Source organism: Peromyscus eremicus, chromosome 10 (genome assembly GCF_949786415.1).
Source record: "Peromyscus eremicus chromosome 10, PerEre_H2_v1, whole genome shotgun sequence".
Lineage (NCBI taxonomy): Eukaryota > Metazoa > Chordata > Mammalia > Rodentia > Cricetidae > Peromyscus > Peromyscus eremicus.
Window position 1 is genome coordinate 42,128,067 of NC_081426.1, and position 20,288 is coordinate 42,148,354.

The window sequence follows — 20,288 nt, forward strand, 5'->3', positions numbered from 1 at the left end:
TACATATAGGAATATTCCTCTGAACTTTCTTTCTCATTTTTAGGTCTCTACATGGAAATGACATTTCTGTTGTGCCAGAAGGTGCCTTCAATGACCTTTCAGCCTTATCTCACTTGTGAGTACCTGGCTCATGGATGCAGTGCTGGGGTCAGGTGTTTTCTGCTGAGCAAGTTCGGGATGGTCTTCTACCTCCCCTTTGTTGTAACTATAAGCCATGCTTAATTTCATCTTTAAAGAAAAATGTATAGAGTTACAAATTGGATACATTGCAACATACAAGAAAATTTCCATTTATTCTTTGAGCTGGCTGTCTCCATCAGTTGAGTGGTCTCTGCCGAGCTAAAAGTCTTTTCTATGAACATAGATTCCCCAGCCTCACAGTCCTTTTTTTTTTTTCTCATTGCTCTCTGATTCTTATCCAACTGTATTTCCCAAGGCTGTGTCCCACATACCACTTCCTCCATGAAACATACACTGATGTGTGCAAACTAGATTCATTTACACCACAAATTTTAGCATTGACCATGGTGCTGTGCAGTACTGACATTGACACCACTAAATATTTTATTGTCTGATAGTGCGTCATTAACATGTTTCTTTGTATATGCTCTTTCTGTAATCCATTTATATCTCCATATTAATACTTGCAATAAATATTATATTTGAAATAAATATAGAGGTAGAAATGGATTATATATATATATATATAATCATATATATCACATATATCTTTTACAGATATCATATGTGTAAAGAAAAACATATATGTAAAATTCAGGCTCAGAAAGTTAGCACTGTTGAATTCTGTCCTTACCTTGTTACTATCATGTGTTAAGATATCTCAAACCTAGAAGGAAGTGAAGAGGTCTGTGCAACGCTGCAAAGCCTTCTAATGTAATGCTAAGTTTTGGCCATCCATTAGCAAGTATCTGGTTCTTCCTCAATGTCAAAGCCACTATGACCTCAGTAAAATTCACAAATTCCAAAATGATTAGACATTTAGAAAATTCAGAGAGACAGTGAAAGAATAATACCCTGTAGTTAATCATATTTCACCTGAACTTGCTTTATGGAAGCTCTGTTATCAATAGGGTTTGTATATATCCATTTATTAGATGGATGCCTTCCATTCATATACATTCCATTAGACCAGAGGCTACAGGAGGCAAGATCTTTACCATTTCATCTTTGAGCCTCAGGATCTACCTCATTAAATGTCCACACCAAGGTTTCTTTTTGCAATCTCCTCAGATGTCTTGTTCATGAGATACAGTATGAATAAACAGTTAATTTTAGGGTTGCTGCTGCTGTTGTCTTAGAGAATGCTACATAAAGGAGAAAGTAGATTTAGGGTCATGGAACAGAAAAGGCCACACACAGCATGAGAGAAAGCTATACTACTTGACCCAAAATGTTCGTTGTGACTCTCCCCACAACAGTGAACCAGTTCAAAGTTTCTTTGCCCTGTCCCTGATCAGCCTTGCTTCTCAGTTATGCATTCTTCTTTCACTCTGAAGGCCATTAATGTTTCTTCTCATTCACTTCTTCTCATCTATCCTCTGATTCAGGAGGGCATTTTGAAATGTCAATAGACGTGAGAACAAATTAATCAAAAACACCATTATGTTCATGTTTTGATTTGAACTGTTTCAGGCTGACATATATACAAAAGAAACATTTACTGCATTGTGATGCTTGATTCAATTTGGACATTTATTTTTGCAATATAAGATGTTATGATTTTGCAAGTATATGTTAGAGAAATAGATTATGATTAAACTGCAAACTTCTGTTACTAATTAGAAGGTAATTGTGTTTTGAAAAAACTGACCTACATACCATAACTCCTGTGTCCAAGCATGGTGAGTTTCTGAACCCACTAATTAATGATAATAACTTGTTATTAATATTGGCCTCACATATTATTCTTTTAAATAAAATCAGGTAATTTATATAGATGGGTTATCCCTGCTCTTGCAGACTGTAATGATGTCAGAAATGCTAGCTGCTATCCTCATGACTCCTCCATTACTGTTATTGCTTGAGTAACTAAATCCAGGATGCTAAGATGAAAAAACAGAAAATGACAGAGCAGTGAGGGTGTAAATTAGCTCTGGAAAATGGGCCTCATTTGTCTTTATGATGGTCCTTTACCTGAAGCAACATCCTTAAACTTTTCTATCTAATTAATTACCTCAAATAGGGTAGACTTCTCATACCTACCATCACCTCCCAGAGAAGTCAGCCTGCTCATTACAGACATCTTGTAAATTCTTTTGCTATGTAACTACTACTGAGGATTACTTGTGTTTGTCCATACTTCAGTCTTCTTAGAAATAGAAGTTCTTTGGGGGTCAAGAATGATTCCCTGTTCATACTGGAGTCCCCAGAATCTTGCATGGTAACTGCGTTCTCAATAAATAATTGGAGAATGCAAGAAGTGCTAACTTGCACTTAGAATGTACTAACATCCTAGATAATATGTGTCTCTCCAAGTATGAAGATACTTTGGAAAACCCAAGAAACTGTTATCTTTATTTATCCCAGCTTCACAAAAGTAAGGAAAGTGGTAATCCGCAGTTTCTCCATTTTCTCCTAAATTGTTGGCATCAACAAAACCATAGGGATTTTCTACTGAGCATCACTGTGAACCTGTTCCGTTAGGAAATAACAATACTTCCATACTTGTGTGTGTGTGTATGTGTGCTTTTGTGGTGTTCTTTTTCCAGAGCGATTGGAGCCAACCCTCTTTACTGTGATTGTAACATGCAGTGGTTATCCGACTGGGTGAAGTCGGAATATAAGGAGCCTGGAATTGCTCGCTGTGCTGGGCCTGGAGAAATGGCAGATAAATTGTTACTCACAACTCCCTCCAAAAAATTCACATGTCAAGGTATGGCTTTTAATTATTTGTAATTCTTTTGAAAAATTCTCTACATTAATCACCACAGAAATGGCAGAGTCTTGTGAGGGGACTTCAAAGGTCTATTTGGAAAGAGTTTATGTTCTCTGTCTATCCACTTGAACAAGGGAGGCCATTTCCTGTGATTCCCAATTAAAGAACTGGGCTCTAAAATCCACTTAGAGCCACTGTAATGGATAGATTTTCTTGAAAATGTAGGTAGAAATGCACAAATTAGAAATGACTTTCATTGTCTCTAACCAATAAAATGTTTTGCTTTTGCTTCATCTGAATGTGCCCCCTGCCCTACTTTCAGGGCTGCCAGGGCCCTGTGGCTTCCTAATCCCAGGTAAGCAGAACTGAACCAAGCTTCCCAGTGTTCCAGCCAGGCGTTCCCACTCACCCCTTGTCCTGAGATTTCCTATGTAGTGCTCCCTCTTGCTGCTGCTCCTGCCTCTTCCCTTATATGCTCCTTTTTGGATGCATTTGTAGATTCTAAATAGTATCTTCATAATAAATGTTATTTTCTTTTCTCATCCTACAAACAGGAAATGCAAACATTCATAGTGTAAATAGAAAAATCTAAATGGGGAAATGCAAACAATAATAAACAATTTTTTTACAAGAAGAAATAAAATTAACTATTGGTCACAATATATAGACATAATCACTCCTAGACATTTCGTGCATCATTCCATTCAGGGAAACCAAATATGTGGATTTAATTGACAATTTTTGTCATTCTTCTTAATTTGTAGCTATTTTTAAAAAACCTACTCAGAATTACTAGAAAAGAAAAAGTATTGAAAGTTCCATATGTAAAATAAGAAAATATAGCGGGATGGGTGGTAAAAAAAAAATAAGAAAATATAAACCATAGATATTATGGAATACAGAACAGTTTCTGGTGTGATCACCCTCTCCTACATTTGCATACACTGTCAAAAAACAAGCTTCTAAAACTTGACCATTTATGCATGAAAAAAAAACTTATTTAAGTAATCAAGGCTGTGTAGTGGCTCACCTCATGTGCTTTGAACCCCAGTCTCCCTGGTTAAATCCATAGCTTAATTTCCCAGTACTTAGCAAAACCTATTTTCATGGCATAACCAGTCTGTGCCTCAGTTTTCTCATGTATAAACAGATAAGCTAGTACTGGCATGAAAGAATTTTAAGATTAGAAGAGTTGACAAGGCTGAAGAGGTGGTGTAGTTAGTCAAGTATTTGCCTTCCAAGAATAAAGACTGGCTTAATCTCTAGAACACATGACAAACAAACAAAAAACAAAACAGGCAGAGTAGCACTTGAGTATAATCCCTAGAACTGCTGAGATTGAGCCCTGAAGCTCAGTGGTCATCTAGCCTAGTATACTTGACAAATTCAGGCTAGTGAGAGACCCTTTCTGAGAAAAAAGGTGGAAGACTGAGGAAATAGCCCAGTCACTAAATTCTCTAGCACCTACATGATAGATGCTTCCTGCATAAACATGAGAATCAGAGTTTGGATTCTTAGTATTTGAGTAAAAGCTAAACATGGTGGCACACGTGTATAACACCAGCTATATGTGAATGGAGATAGGCAGATCCTTGGAACTCACCAGCCAGCTAGTCTAGCTGAATCAGTAAACTTCAGGTTCAGTGACTGTATCAACTGGTTTTGTGTCAACTTGACACAAGCTGGAGTCATCAGAGAGGAAGGACCTCAGTTGTGGAAATGCATCCAAAAGATCCAGCCGTAGGTATTTTCTCAATTAGTGATCAAAGTGGGGAGGCCCAGCCCATGTTGGGTGGTGCGATCCCTGGGTTGGTGGTCCTGGATTTTATAAGAAAGCAAGCCAGGGGAAGCAAGGCAGTAAGCAGCACCCTTCCATGGCCTCTGCATCAGTTTCTGTCTTTAGGATCCTATCCTGTTTGAGTTCCTGTCCTGACTTCCTTCAGTGATGAACTACAATGTGGAAGTATAAGCCAAATAAACCCTTTCCTTCCCAACTTGCTTTTCAGTCATGGTAATTTGTTGCAGCAATAGAAACCCTAACTAAGAAAGTGAGAGCTCCTATCTTAAAAAATAAATAAATAAACACAGAATGAATAAGAACAACCAACATCAGTCAATGGCCTCCACAGGCACAATCACACACATAAACTTAAATGCCTCCATACATCATGAGCACAGTCATATGTGCACACACAAGAAAAAGTGTACAGTGCTTGAGGAACAACAACTATGGTTGTTTACACACTTTCATATTCACACAATATTTGTCTCCACTTTCCACTTATGTGCATGTGCACACACACACACACACACACACACACACTTTTAAAAAATGAAATGACTGGGGATGTACAAGTCACACTGCCTTACACAAAGAAAGCACCCAGTATAGCTGTGCAGTTAATTGCATCACTCTTAACATTCCAAGACACCAACAAAATACCATCAGACAACACCCCCTGGTTGGGGTAATATTAAAAGAAAATCTAGAGAGATGAGCTAATTTTAACAGAAACAAAAGCAAGATTCCACTTAGTATAGTGCATTGTTTTTTAATAGTAACAATAACAATGACTTTTCAATGGATTGGGGTATTTGGCTCTATCCTGAGCACTTTATCTTCTCACAATTCCTATGGAACAACTGTGCACTGCCCACTTGAGAATGATTGATTCTGAGTAAAGGAGCTACAGTGTGAACCATGTATCTCTGACATCAGAACTCACTACTGTTTCTCTTAGAAGTTTCAATAGAAAGGTTTTTATAATAACCACTGATATTAATAAGCTTACAGTGTAGCTAGAGTTTTCCTGCCTGGCCCACAGTCAGGACAAATCTCTCTCACCCGCCAATCCCACAGCCACTCAGACCCAACTAAGTAAACACAGAAACTTATATTGTTTACAAACTGTATGGCTGTGGCAGGCTTCTTGCTAACTGTTCTTACAGCTTAAATTAATCCATTTCCATAAATCTATACCTTGCCATGTGGCTCGTGGCTTACCGGAATCTTCACATGCTGCTTGTCATGGCGGTGGCTGGCAGTGACTCCTTCCACCTTCCTGTTCTTTTTTTTCTCCTCTCTGTTAGTCCCGCCTATACTTCCTGCCTAGCCACTGGCCAATCAGTGTTTTATTTATTGACCAATCAGAGCAATTTGACATACAGACCATCTCACAGCATTACAGCCTTACTAGAGTGGTATACCATGAAAACCAAAGTTGAGGACCCTCCTCCAGTGATGGTTTGTTTGGCTGCAGACAACTCATTCTAATCTATTATTGGAACAATCCACTCAGGGATATCTCATGAGTCCTGTCCTGTAAGAGTTCATGCTTTATGATCTTGAAAGCAGTAAAACAAGGTGGCCTTAAGTATTTTATAATTTGATATTTTCATATTTAACGTAATTCCCCCATTATTTATGCCAGTGTAAAATGTTTTTATTTTATTCATGAGAGTCAGCTAAGTACTACCTCTTGTTTTAAGACTTATCAATATGTAATCAAACTACAACAGGAAAACAAATTTAAAGACAGAATTGCATTGTCATGTGTAAATGTAATTTTTCAATAAGCAAATATCTGTACTATTATTTCATGTAATTGATTTTAATTAAAGTATGCATTCTCCATTTCCATTACATTTCCTACATGGCAGATCACATTTTTACGCTATTAAAAAAAAAAAAAAAGGAATGGGATAAAGTACATGGCCAGAACATATTTGTCAGTAACCAAGTCAGAACACTCTTGAGTGGGAAAAAGGTGTTAAGGATTATGAGCTGTCTTTGTAACCACATGTTTGTCCTCTTCTCAGTAACACTGGTGTGATCAAGTAATCTTCTAACATAAAAAGAGATATTTGCCTCTTCTAGGTCTAGTTTTTCACTGAGAAAGCCAGTGTGGTTTGTTGTTATTGTTGTTGTTGACTTCAAATACACTCTGTAAAGCTCCTGCTTTAGCAAGATTTAACTATGCACACAGCTAAGTTATTCATTTCTTTTGTGTTTTGTTTTGTTTTGTTTTGTTTTGTTTTGTTTTGTTTTGAGACAGGGTCTCTCTGTGTAGCTTTGCACCTTTCCTGGAACTCGCTTTGGAGACCAAGCTGGCCTCAAACTCATGGAGATCCGCCTGCCTCTGCCTCCCAAGTCCTGGGATTAAAGGCATGCAATACCACCACCTGGCTATTCATTTCTTTCATCTGATATACTTTTATTAGCAGCTCAGATGTACTGAGCAGTAAGCATTCTATTAGAAATATATGATATCTTATCCATTTAACAAATATTGTTCGAGTTCCAACAAATTATAAAGCAATGTTCCAACATGTTAAGGATCCAGTAAATGATAAACTCCCATTTGCATGAGGCTTATGTTTTACACAGTTAAAATATAGACTCTATGTGACAGAAATAGGTATAAGATGGAAATATATAAATAATATCTAGCTAGATCAAACAAGGGTGGAATTTCAATGGCACCAGAAGGCCATCAGGAGGTTTATAGAGTTGGCCAGGTGACCTGAGAGTAAGACATAGTGGAGAGGACAAGGCTGAGATAGATAGACCTCTCACAACTAGAAGCTCAAAGCAGACTACAAAAGACAATTATTTCATCAGGATCTAGTGTACATCTTTATAATCCTATTTACTCAGGGTGCTGAGGCAAGGAGATCTCAACCCAGCCTGAGGTATGGAGCACTTAGACAAACAGTGATTCCCTTTCTCAACAAAAAGAAATGTAAAAACTGAGGACGTTATTGTTAAGTTGATTGCCTATGATTCTTGGAGTCCTAGTTTCAGTCACCAGTAAACAGAAGTAGGAGCAGGAGGAGACAGAGAGGAATAGGAGAAGGGGACAGAAGAGGGAGACAAAGAGGAAGAGAAGAAGGAGGATCATCTTCATTATTTCTTTACTTCACTACTTTATATATAAAATCTCAAGCATCCAGCAATTCTAGGAACTTCTTAAATCCTAAAGCATTGACATTATACCACAATCTTGTTTACTGCTTTTCTTTACCTAATTTTATATATTAATAATCCTGCCCATTTTAGAATTATAATGGAAGATATACGTCTCTCCATAATGACATTGAAATAGTAGTGGTTTTCTTAAGAAGATTCATATTTTCCTTTGGGGGAGAAATTTTGAGCAGCTTGAGTAAAGCCTCTGGCTTGTACTTCAAAATTGTTACTTAATATTAACATTAGTCATGAACCAAGGTAAGGATGGTTAAATAATTTAGTCTAAACTAGAAGTGATGAAAAATTTACTGGTGAGATCAGCTTTGAAGCATTATTCAAATTCAATCCAAACATTTTACGTTTTCAGAACTCATATCACTAACTTACAGCTATAACTTTGAAATAACTTTAATTTGGAGAATTTTTAATTTGTTCATCATCTGAAGAAAAATGTGTATATATAAATAGTTATCTGCAAAAATAATCACTCATAAAAATAAAAGGGAGTAAATATATTTTTCATTACACTTTTTAACATTTGAAGCTGAGAAAGTTTTAATATGCATTTATTTAAATAGATACACAGAACTAACACCTAATAATCCACCCTTGAATACTTTATAACCATATTCTCCATGGTAACACTAATTATATGAAAAATTACTGTTTATTCTAAACCATCATAGCTCAAGAATTTCTTAACTGGCCACAGGCACATATGAATAGCCAAAGAGGAAGTCCAGTGGTCTCAGAGGACTTTTTAATCACCCATCATCAGCTGCCATTTTCCTTCCTATGTTGGAAGTGTATGATAAGGGCAATGACTTCTGTCCTGCTGAATCCAGTGATGTCATTTTAATTATCCTCATTAGCTCTTCTCATTTACATTAGATATAGCCACTGTTCCTTTTTTTTTTTTTTACATTTTCTTTGTCTCTTTCTTCATTTCTTTCATATTTTTCTGGTACTGCATTCTTTCTTAGCTCTTCATGGAGTTCAGTTCTTAGTCTTATTAAACTCTGAATAGATTTCCATCAATGGGCACAAATTTTTGGCCATGAATTTCCCCATGGAATCTAGGATCCTATTTCAATTTCTTTCATAAATCTCCCTTAACAGCTTGCACAAACTTAAAATGCACATTTCATCACATGTGCTATCATTACTCTTACTATTTTTTTCTCTAATTGACACATGCATATCTCTACTGCTGAACTGTAAGATTTTGAAGAAACTCAGGCATTTCATTCGGATTTGATCATCTGGAGCCTAGCATCTTGCACAAAGTAGATGCCCATAAATATTTGATGAATGATAAATATGCCTTTGATAATATTGCTTAAGAAATTCTGTAATAGCAAGTATAACCTAAAGTCTTGCTTTTAAATAAGACCTCCTTTCAGTCCAGTAGCCTGGTATCAAAATCCCCCATGTGCTACTGAAGTTGTCTTTCATGTACTTTGGACAGGAGTTTGTTATTGGACTAGTGTTTCCAAAAGATCAGAAAATAAAAAATATTCTGGGATATAGTCAGAATTTTTTTGTCTGGAGCTTTTGGTAGTAAATCAAAGTGAGATAGAATTCTCGGGGGTTGGCAACATTGGGGTAAGTTGCATAGCTAGCTAGTGGTTGGAGTCATGTAAGCAGGTCTGCCTTCAGACTTTAATGGATTCAAAATTCAGCAGTCCCTCTATTAAAGCAGGTAACAGAGATGGAGTGCTAACCAAACTTCTCATTTTCACTTTGAATTATTAAGCTAAACACACCTCTGCTCTGTAGTGCTTTCTTAAGTTAAAAGTCATCTTAAATCAAACCAGTTTACATACACTCTCCTCCTTCTTTTCACTGACACTAGCAAATATCTGTCTCCATAAGGTGAGATGTCTTTCTTGATGGTACACATCTCATGGGGGCTAATTTGTTGGCAGGAAACCTCCTTTGGGAACAGTTAGCTTCAAACATGAGAAACTGAAGGATATAGTTGCTTTTCAAGGAGAGAGAAAGAAACAACTCACTGCTTCTTACCATTGCTCTATTATTCCTATTTTTCATGGTCCACAACAGATTCACAAATTATACTTCTGTTTCTAAAAAGATTAAATCATTAGCTGACTATAATTAATCTAATTAATAATTACCCTTTTATCTCCACCTCTATTATTAATGATCACTATAATAGTCTGTATAGGAACCTTAAGACAGGATCAAGGTATTATTCCCCTTAATTTAAAGGCCATCAGGATAAAATATTGAGAGAGATCACTACACAGAAAATGAATTACAAATTGGAGTCAAATAAAAGATACATGATATAACTTAAAATACTGAAGTATAAGTAGAAAAACAAATAAAAATCATCACAGTGCCAGGGTAATGATTCTAAAGGGTTGAAATATAGAGAGAAGCAAAGTTGGTAAAATCAGAGAGATATAAAAAGGGCTATGAAAGCTACCAGTGGAGAAAAGCAATCAATAATCCTCTCTAACTGGAATGCCAAGGAACCAAACAATGCCCAGCAAGGAAAGATATTTCAAAGGGCACAATAGTGATGCCTATATTCTGGAGCTAACCACTAACTACCTAATTGAACTTAAGGCCAATCCAAACAGGGGAGTCCTTGCCTCGCACTGTAAATTTAGCCAACTGCCTCTGGTTTTGGCAGAGTCAAAGTCAAGTCATGGGACCTATAGAACTTACTATTTCTACTTTTCCAAACCAGTATAATTTCTAACTGCATTCTAAGTATTTATTCTTATATCCATATATGAGGGAAGCTCTCACCACTCATCACAGAAGCTTCTCTTCACAGCAGAAGGAGAGCATTACAGAAAGTCACAACCAGTCAAAATACAGAGATAACTGTCTACTCCCTATTAATACATATCAACACAACACCTACATTTAAGTCTCAGGGAACATGGGGGTGAAGGGGCGGAAAGATTATGAGAGCCAGAGCACCAAAATATTTCCTGTGGAAGACTCTTCTAGATAGGAGGGCATGAAATCGGGAAAGATGGGAGATAGGTGGAGTGAAGTTAACCAGAGGAGGTTACCAAGTTGATAGATTAATAATGGTTTGGGGTGCTATCCAAATGTCTCAAAAGCAAATATCCTAGTGATTGTGCTAGGAATTGTGTGCAATGAAATGTGGAATTTAATTGGCCACTGCTTTTTCCAATGAGTATAAGGACCCATGCAGAGATCACTGCTGGTGAAAGTATGATGGATGTTCATATTTCAAAGTACTTGTACTTTCTATATAAAGATGTTAATTTGCCATTGTCCCAGTCCAGAGTAGTTGCAGAAAGTTAACTAAGGGGTTCTCACAAACCATACAGAAGTTAGTGTCAATGGAACATGACTTTACTGAGAACAGTTTAATTTTCACATTTTGGGCCACAGGTCATATAGTGTGAAGAGTAGAAATTTTCTGAAGCTGGTCTGTGTTAATCAGACTTTTCACAGATCACAAGGTTTCTATAAACTGTGTTAAAATGTGAGACTGATAGGCTCATTTCAGTGGTATCTTATTGCTAGAGAAGACAAACTGGGAATATCACCTGCCACATCTTATACTAATGAACTAAATGACTCAAGAGTACAAAGAATATAAAAGATACTACATTTTCTAGATGTTGTCATCTACATAAAATAGCACTGGAGTTTCCATTAAGCGGGCTGAAGTTGAAATATAGGCCATTGCCATGGATAGTGTCCAGAAATACTATTCAGTGCTTAAAGGGATTCATATCCTGACAGTGGCGTCATTAATTCTAGCTTCTAACTACCTTAGCTGTGAACGCAGAGTTCCATTGTTACTCAGAAGTCTGATATTCCCCACAGTTAGAAAGTCTCTTTTGGAATTCATGGGCATCATGTGATGATACTGATTTTTCATACTATCATAGAAGAAAATCATGTAAAGCTGAATGACAAATAATTTTACACAAATCTTACTGTTCTATTAAGGAGTATAAATGAATTTAGGTAATGACAAAAGAGAATACATCCCTTTCTCATATTTGTCTATTAATTTGTAGGTCCCGTGGATGTTACTATTCAAGCCAAATGTAACCCCTGTTTATCAAATCCATGTAAAAATGATGGCACCTGTAATAATGACCCAGTTGATTTTTATCGATGCACTTGTCCATATGGTTTCAAGGTAAGTAGAAATCACACTTGGGAGAAATTAGTTCCCATTGTCTATCTTTTTTTGACTGTTCTTTCTCTGTGTTCTAAGACCTAGCTTGTTTTATTTGTATTTACCTTAAACGCATGCATTTCTTCTCCAGGGGCAGGACTGTGATGTTCCCATCCATGCCTGTATCAGTAACCCATGTAAACATGGAGGAACTTGCCATTTAAAAGAAGGAGAGAGTGATGGATTCTGGTAAGTAGTCTGACTGTGATCTCCTTTGTCTGAAGTACTGCAACAAAAGTAACGAAACAAATGAACACGATCATTTTCAAATAAGAAGCCATTGTTTCAAGAAGAATGTTGAAGTACACATAACATGTATTAATTTGAAAATGTTCATATTTTATAGTTGCAAAAAAGAAATCTAACATTATTTATTGTTACAAGCCATCAAGGGCATTACACATAGAATTACAGATGATACACTTTTAAAAATTAGGTTCAAACTTTTTAATATTAATCACGTGAGTGTGTGTGTGTGTGTGTGTGTGTGTGTGTGTGCATCTGAGTGCAATTGCCTCACAGAGGCAGAAGTGTCTGATTTTCTCATAGTTGGAGTTATAGGTAATTGCCTATAACTTCTTGATGTGGTTGCTGGGAACAAAACGGGTCATTTGAATGAGCAATAGCACTATTGGCAGTTAATGACTTCTAGTAGAGAGAGAGTCAGGTTCCTTCAAGGTTGTAGCTCTTGAAAGGCTACTCAAGTTTTAGTAGGTGTGTCTACACTCATGCATATAGAGGTAGCACTAAGTGGAATCACTGGGTTAAAACATAAAAGAAAGCACATGAAGTTGGGCAGGAAATGTGATGAGGTGGTCAGGGAGGAATCTAATGGGAGGCAAAGGGGGTGGATTCAGTTAAAGCATGTTATATCCATGTGTGAGATTCTCAAATAATGAAAAAGTAGCTAAAATATCAGAACCACTTCTTCTTTGTTTGTAAACAAAGAGTGTGAATTATTCCCAACTTGAGAATCAGCATATCTAGGACAGTGGGGGAAATTTTGCTTGTCCTTTGGACTTGAAAATGTATTGGGACTTAATGACTTTTAAGAAGATGGAGCCATTTGCTACCTTTCAGCCACCATAAATTTTCCTTTTTAAATGTTTTCTGGATTGTTAGCTGGTCCCTTATAGTATATAATTTCATAGAATTTTAAAATCAATTTTGTGTAGTTAAAAGCTTTGTAATTGGTGTGCATATTTATGCTTTTTAAAAATATTTTGACCACAAAGTTTTAAAATACACCCAAAAAATGTTTCTTGCCTTTTTCCCTGATGCTTAGGTGCAGTTGTGCTGATGGGTTTGAAGGAGAAAACTGTGAAGTTAATATTGATGATTGTGAAGATAATGACTGTGAAAATAATTCTACATGTGTTGATGGAATTAACAACTACACATGCCTTTGCCCACCAGAATACACAGGTATGAAGAATAGAAAATGTTATGTCATCCATCAGTGTACAAATTTGAAAGGATCATTGCGCTATTATATTTATTTACCAAGTCATTCTTATTCAATAACTTGGAAATTTAATTGCAATAACAAACATACATAGGGATCATTTCATCTGCCAAATAAAAGATGCAGCAAGCTCAGTTCATCAACCCATGCACCCTTCTGATAAGGTCATGATCTCTAGAAGAATAAACGAGGATGGGGTCATGCTTAAACTTTTGGACCCATAATTCAATGACATTTCCATTTAAACTACTTTCTCTGTACAGAATGTTTTGTCAATATATATTTTTGTGCATTTCTTTACATAGCCAAAACACGATTCAGCATTTGAAATAAATAATGTCCATGCTATATCTTCAGTAGTGAATGTTAACCTCCGGCAAGCTCTGTCCTTCAACTGGTGCTCTGTCAGGAAGATGAGCTTTCTGGAAATCTTAGGAGAGTATCGCATTTTTAATGATATTTTCTCTCTGGTTGACAAAACTAATCAGACTATTCAAATTGCTAAACTTTCTTCTCAGTTTAGACCAGTTTTCTATAAAGTCAGAACCAAATTTCTGCCTTGTCTTTTTCGAAAGAATAACCTTTCTGATGTGTTTGTGTGGCTGTGCATAAGAAATGCCATAGTCAGCTTTTCCTTTAACAAAGCATCCAAAAGGGATAGAGAAGGATAATGGCACGTATGTTATCTCTAAAGATAAACACAGAAGTAGATTCTGTCATTGTTTTAGGAGCTACCATTTTCATTTTACTTGGTCTTTTCATTTGTTGCATTTATTTTCATAAAGTAGTACATAGTTAATAATTTCAAATAATGAAATAATTATCTAGGTAGCTAAGATTAATATTTCCAAGCAAAAATTTGCATTATACTAAATGTCTTTCATGATGGGAATGTATATTTTATTATGGGAAAATGCAACATAGAGTAACAAGATTCAGTTTTAACCATCTAGATGTATTTAGATGTTTCTAAAGTTGCCCTTTCCATGGAGTCACAATACTAATGAACTAGATATAGACAGATGGATAGTTAGATAGATGATAGATAGGTGGATGATGGATGGAAAGATGATAGGTGGATGATGGAGATAGATAGATAGATAGATAGATAGATAGATAGATAGATAGATGATAAAGAAATACATACGTACATACATAGATACATAAATAGGCAATAGATAGATCAAGATAAAAATTAGATATGTAGATACATACATACATAGCTATCATGCGAGGAGCCAGAATTTGATCATTCTTTACTCTTTTGCATTAACAAAGTATAACAAGTGTATATCAGATAGACTTTTGTTGTCACACAGTTTGCCCACCCATCTCTATCACTGTATCATATGTCAGATATCTTCCTTTAGCTTATGACTAAAGATTTAAATCTGGTATACATAGCCTGAGTGTCTGAGATCTATTGAATTGGCTATTTATATGTGTTTAAGAAGTTTACTGTTAAATAAGAATCTGTTTCTTAGTCATACCTTGGATAGAGCTGCTATATAGCTCCATCACTGTTCAGCTCATGGAAAAGGCTTATGAACCCACTCTATTTGATTCTACCAAAGAAATTGGGCTCCCAAGCTTTGTAAGATTATAAAAAGCTGTGTATGTAGTTCTAAGCACAGAAGCCAGGAATTTATATATACTTTCTTCCTGGTGTAACTGAGACTTGAGATCACATATGTTCTAAGGTTCTTGTGTGTCTTCCTATGATAATTTCCATAAGGTGTAAGTACATCTCGGTTTGTTTAGAGCAGATCCAGCTGCACTGATGCTCAATTTCCTAATTCTTATTCTGATTATTCACAGCAATTTTTGAGTGTTCTTCTTACCTGCTCTGCTTTAGTTCCCAAGCACTGTGTACCCTCCTAAAGAATTCATTTCTGTGTGCCCTCTTCTGAGAAGTGTAATACAATAGCCCTTCTCCAACTATGCCAAATGTCATTCTTAGTGCTATATCACAATAATTCAAAGCTTAGCTAAACCATTTCTTTGCCAAAATGTGACATTCATAAAAGTTGTCATGAAGGACCCCCACCATGTCTATCTGTCAAAAGCATTTGGCTCTGAAATAGAACCTAGACAACATTGCTCAATTTACTTGTAGCTATTACAAATATCTCTTTGCCTTAATTTAGGCAAAGATCAAGACAAATATTGAACTGGAGATGTGCACGACACAGAGCAGAGATCCTACCTTTATTACATTGGACTGAGTCCCCTGAGTCATGATGGACTTGACAGCTTGGCAATAGAGAAGATATCTAAATGGGATGAACTCATAACTCATCTCTTAAATGTAGAGTTTTGTGCACATCTGAAATGAGTGCATTTACAAAATGTCTAACAGCCATTTTCAGATTCTGAGATTGGTGGCATATAGGTGACCTTTGCCTACAGTGAAGCTTAAGTCAGAATCTAGAATTTTGTGTCCTGTTTAACCCATGTCTGCAGGTACAGAGGGATTTCCTTATAATATGGCTTTATTGTTTTACATTTAAGATGGAATTTGATTAATGCATGTGAGTTCTGAGAACAAAAAGCCCTTCTATCCTCACAGAATATAATAATGTTGCCATTGTTTTAATAATGATTTAAGCTGCCAGTTGCTTTTTCCTTTGAATTTTTTTTTTTACTCTGTATCTGAAAGGCATACAATGAAAATGTGAATTCTATTTGATAGCCACAAACAAGGCTTCACCAGGAAAGCTTGTAAATCATCGTGGTGACAATGCTTTCATTTAACATCTATGTCAAGCTGAACACTTGTCAAAGGAGAAAATTCAGAGATCTGAAAAGAATCTGACAAGGAAATCAGGAAATGACAAGTATCCTGTAAATCTGAGCTAGAAATACTTGAAATAAGATGGACCAACTTTCAGCAATATATAGAGTCATAGTTAAACTCAGAGTAACCAAATATCAATGCATGTAACTGATGAATTATTTCCTACCCTCCTCTGCTAAAAAGATTGATAACATAAACTGTATGGGTCAATAGTGTTTTTCTGTTATCTACATTTTACAGGACCCTCTCCACTTTAATAATCAGATGTATTATTCTCTACATACTAGGCCCACTTTCTGCTCTCCTAGCTGGAAGACACCTCATTGCTAGCATTATTCATAGAAGGTTAATTTTTAAAAATTTAGTTCCCTGTGACTTTATATTAAAATTTATATGTGAAATATGGGAAAAATAAAAATAAGGATTTGGCAATATTAAATTATTTAAAAATAATTCTGTATTTTTAATTTAGCTTCAGAGATTTGGGGATTTGATTTGTTTTTCTTAATTATTAGTATATGCTCTTCATAAAACAAAACATTTCCTATAGGAAAGTTTTCAAGGAATTCCTGAAGTTAGATTAACTCATAATGTATAAACTGAAATTTAGGAATATGGTATGACTACAATATTGAATCCATGGAAAATTTTACTTAGATAGTATTAGATTGGGAGCTGATCTGGGAAAAAAATAGTTTTGCAGAAGTAAATATTAGGCTGGGAGATGTTTTCCAATTGTCCTAATTCTGGATCTGTTTTGTCAAGAATATGTGTCTTCGATAATCCTGCTCTCACAGAGCCATATAGAAGTATGTACAAGTTGGTCACATTTCAAGATTTTCTATTAAATAGAATTACTCAGCACAATGGCACTGTCCATATTAACTGGGCACATTTATTATCATAGTCAATCTTATGGAAATTATGAAGAACTCTTTAACGTTCCCATTTTGTCTCTGGCACCCTACACAAATGTTCACTTCACATCCACTACAGTAAAGTTGAGGTGTCAATCACCCAATTTAGTTGCCAGTTTCTAGCTTGCTATAGTGGCTTTTACTCTAGACCTATTCTTCTCCATGTTTGTGTGTTCGGCAAGTTGTAGGTAAGAAGTCTAAGCCTGGCTTCTGTTTGCCCTCTCAGCCTGCCTTCTCTGTTGTTAATGCAGCGCATTGGCTTTGTGTGTGCTACTGTTGTATTGCAATGTAAAATGTCTTTTGTCTCTTCTGTCTTTGTCGCTGCCAGCTGCTAATCTGAATGAGGTGGAAAAAGGTTAGTTGCTCTTTTTAAGTCTATTACGGTTTTCACTTTAGTTCTTCTCCATCTTCTTAAGCTACTAGATCTTACTGGGTGTGCTGGGTGAAGATGTTGACAAGAGATGAAGTCAGAAAGCACTATGTCAAATCATTCATAGAGATCCTTGGTACATGCATAGCTGCATGAAACAGTATAAAATGGTTCACTGAAATGCACTTAATTTCTGCTTTTCCCACTCAACCTGAGTGGGAAAAAACTGTCTAAAAATTAGATCTTATTTTCTACTTGTCTATATGTTTGACACTCTAAAGTATATCATAAGAATATATTATTTATATGATGAAAAACATAGGTCCTTTAGTACAGTATATATACTAAGTAAAAGCATTTAAATTAGTGAAGACTTTTTCATAAGTTTAAGTTCATAAATTTACTATTATGTACTGTGAAAAATATCTGAAAATGTGTATAATAATTGAAACATTTTATATAATATGAATGGGGTGTCTCAATGATAAGGGGCTTGCGTAGTATATAAAAGACCCTGGTTACAACCCCAGAACTACAAAAAAAGTAAATGTAAAAATAAAAATAAATTATATATATATATATATATGTTTCTAATATACATGTAAATAATGTGGTGATAATATGTGTTTTCTATACATGTGTATACATAAATAACGTATTATATATGAAATATCTTACAAAATAAATATTACAAAGTCCAAGAGGTTGATTTATATGGTGAAACTGTCAAATTGATGTTACTAAATCCAGTGAGTTCTAAGCAGTTTTCTTAAGGCATTAGACAGATTGGTGTGTAATCACTAACATCAGTGTAGTAACTGGGCTCCCAAAAACACTTAGAACCAGGAAGGGGGCATACAGTTGGTAGCTCCCTCGCCATGCTGAAAGCATGTCTTGGACTCTTCATGAACATGTGTCTTAAAGACTAAGAGTTCTCATCAATGGCATTGCTTATTAGTCGTTCATGTTTCTAAAAAACTCCAAGTCCCAAGAGGAAGAAACAACAGTGTACTCTAGGCTTGATGGATCCTGGTATACAGGAAACACTTGCAGGATTATAAGGATGATGTTGGGATATAGAGTATCACTTCCATTTCTGTTACTGTGTTCAAATGATTACTGTGTTTGCTCATGTAGTCATATTGTATGCAGAGTGAAGTGGGAAAATATATAAAAATTGGTTTAATCTGTTAGACTGAAACTATGGCTTGCTCTGTATCTGCTAATATATCTAGTACTTCCTCGGTTTAGTATCATCTTTCCATTTTAGAAGTACAAAAAGCATTGATGATCTGCCTAAGACCAACTCTATCTCTAAATCAAAGCATAAATTATGTACTCAATTAGTAATGTGTACACATTCTCAAAAACAAGCTTGCCAGTGCAACATTGCTTTAAATCACCATGAGTTGACTATATTTTGCACTTATATTTATAAAAGATCTGCTATTGCAAAGAATTTGCTGTTGATATAATTACCTTTTAAAAGCAAACCTTTGTGGTTGGTTAACATGGCAGTAATTTATGTCTATAGATACAAACAGTAAAATGCTGAAGAATAATAGCATTATAAATACATGACACTGTATGATACCGTGTGTACCTTACTCAAGAACATACACAAAGTAAGTATAGTGTCTACCTGAACCTACAGCATCCACTGTAACCTAGGTACCTATTACTGGAATCTGCCCACTTCCAGTCTTGGCTACTTTTCAGATTACACAGTATTGCTAATTGTTTACGCAAAACAAGCTTTCCTTGTTTTTTCATCTGATTGCTAGACACAATCATCCTGTGGACCTTTGAAACAATTAACTGTGGTCCCAAAACTCAAATGCATGAAGGCAATTTATTTTACTAGATGCAAATTAGAGAAAGGACCTAATCAGTGCCTAAACAATATTTCTGAGAACGAGGTTACACTTCACCCCAGGATAGTTGATAATTGGTATAGGGGATTGGAAATGCTTAGTCTTTAGACTTCATATCATGGAACAAACATCTATAAAACCTAGGGTATCTCTGGTTCAGTTATTTTCTTCTATGACACAGAAATAATGACGCCTGTCCTCCTCCATGTAGATGTTTGAGAATAACAACCAAATAAAGAATCTATAGGAAAGCATTGAGAAGAAAAAATTTTCATACTTATGGAATGTTGGGGACCAGACTGCTTTGACAGGTTTTGCATTATGCCATCCCTTCAGGCAGAAGAATGGGAATTTGGTAGATAGCTCTACCTGAGAAATGTACACATGAAATAGGTCTTTCCATATTTTTTCACTACATTTATTTTTCAGTTTTTACTTTTTATGCTTATTGTAAATACACACACTATATTTAGGGCTAGGTGGTCATTTATCTTAGCTGTTGAATATTGACACCTATACAAGGTCATACCGAATGTGTTGGATAAGAACAAATTGAAAGCTGAAGAGCTCTTGGCAGTATTTTTAGGCTCTGTGTGTGCATTGTTTTCAATATTTGCTATTTTTTTCATAAGAGGGGACTACCATTGTTTCTTCTGCACTGAAATATTCAAGGTCTGCATTTCAAGGTCAATATTGCTTATGGACATAGCTGAGGCCTTCCAATAAGGAAAGCTAATGCCGTAGTCTCCTTTAACCACTTTAACTGGAGAAAGTACTTTGGCAGTCTTGCAAGGTC

At 35.7% G+C, this 20,288-nt stretch overlaps 1 protein-coding gene across 1 annotated transcript in view; it reads left to right on the plus strand.

Moving 5' to 3' along the window:
* The window catches only part of Slit2 (slit guidance ligand 2), a 117,849-nt gene that overhangs the window by 59,330 nt on the left and 38,231 nt on the right, over positions 1-20,288 (plus strand). The window contains exons 19-23 of the mRNA XM_059274739.1: positions 44-115; positions 2,730-2,893; positions 11,906-12,030; positions 12,161-12,258; positions 13,355-13,494. Of these exons, the coding sequence (XP_059130722.1) occupies positions 44-115; positions 2,730-2,893; positions 11,906-12,030; positions 12,161-12,258; positions 13,355-13,494 (599 nt within the window). The remainder of the gene's footprint in view (positions 1-43; positions 116-2,729; positions 2,894-11,905; positions 12,031-12,160; positions 12,259-13,354; positions 13,495-20,288) is intronic.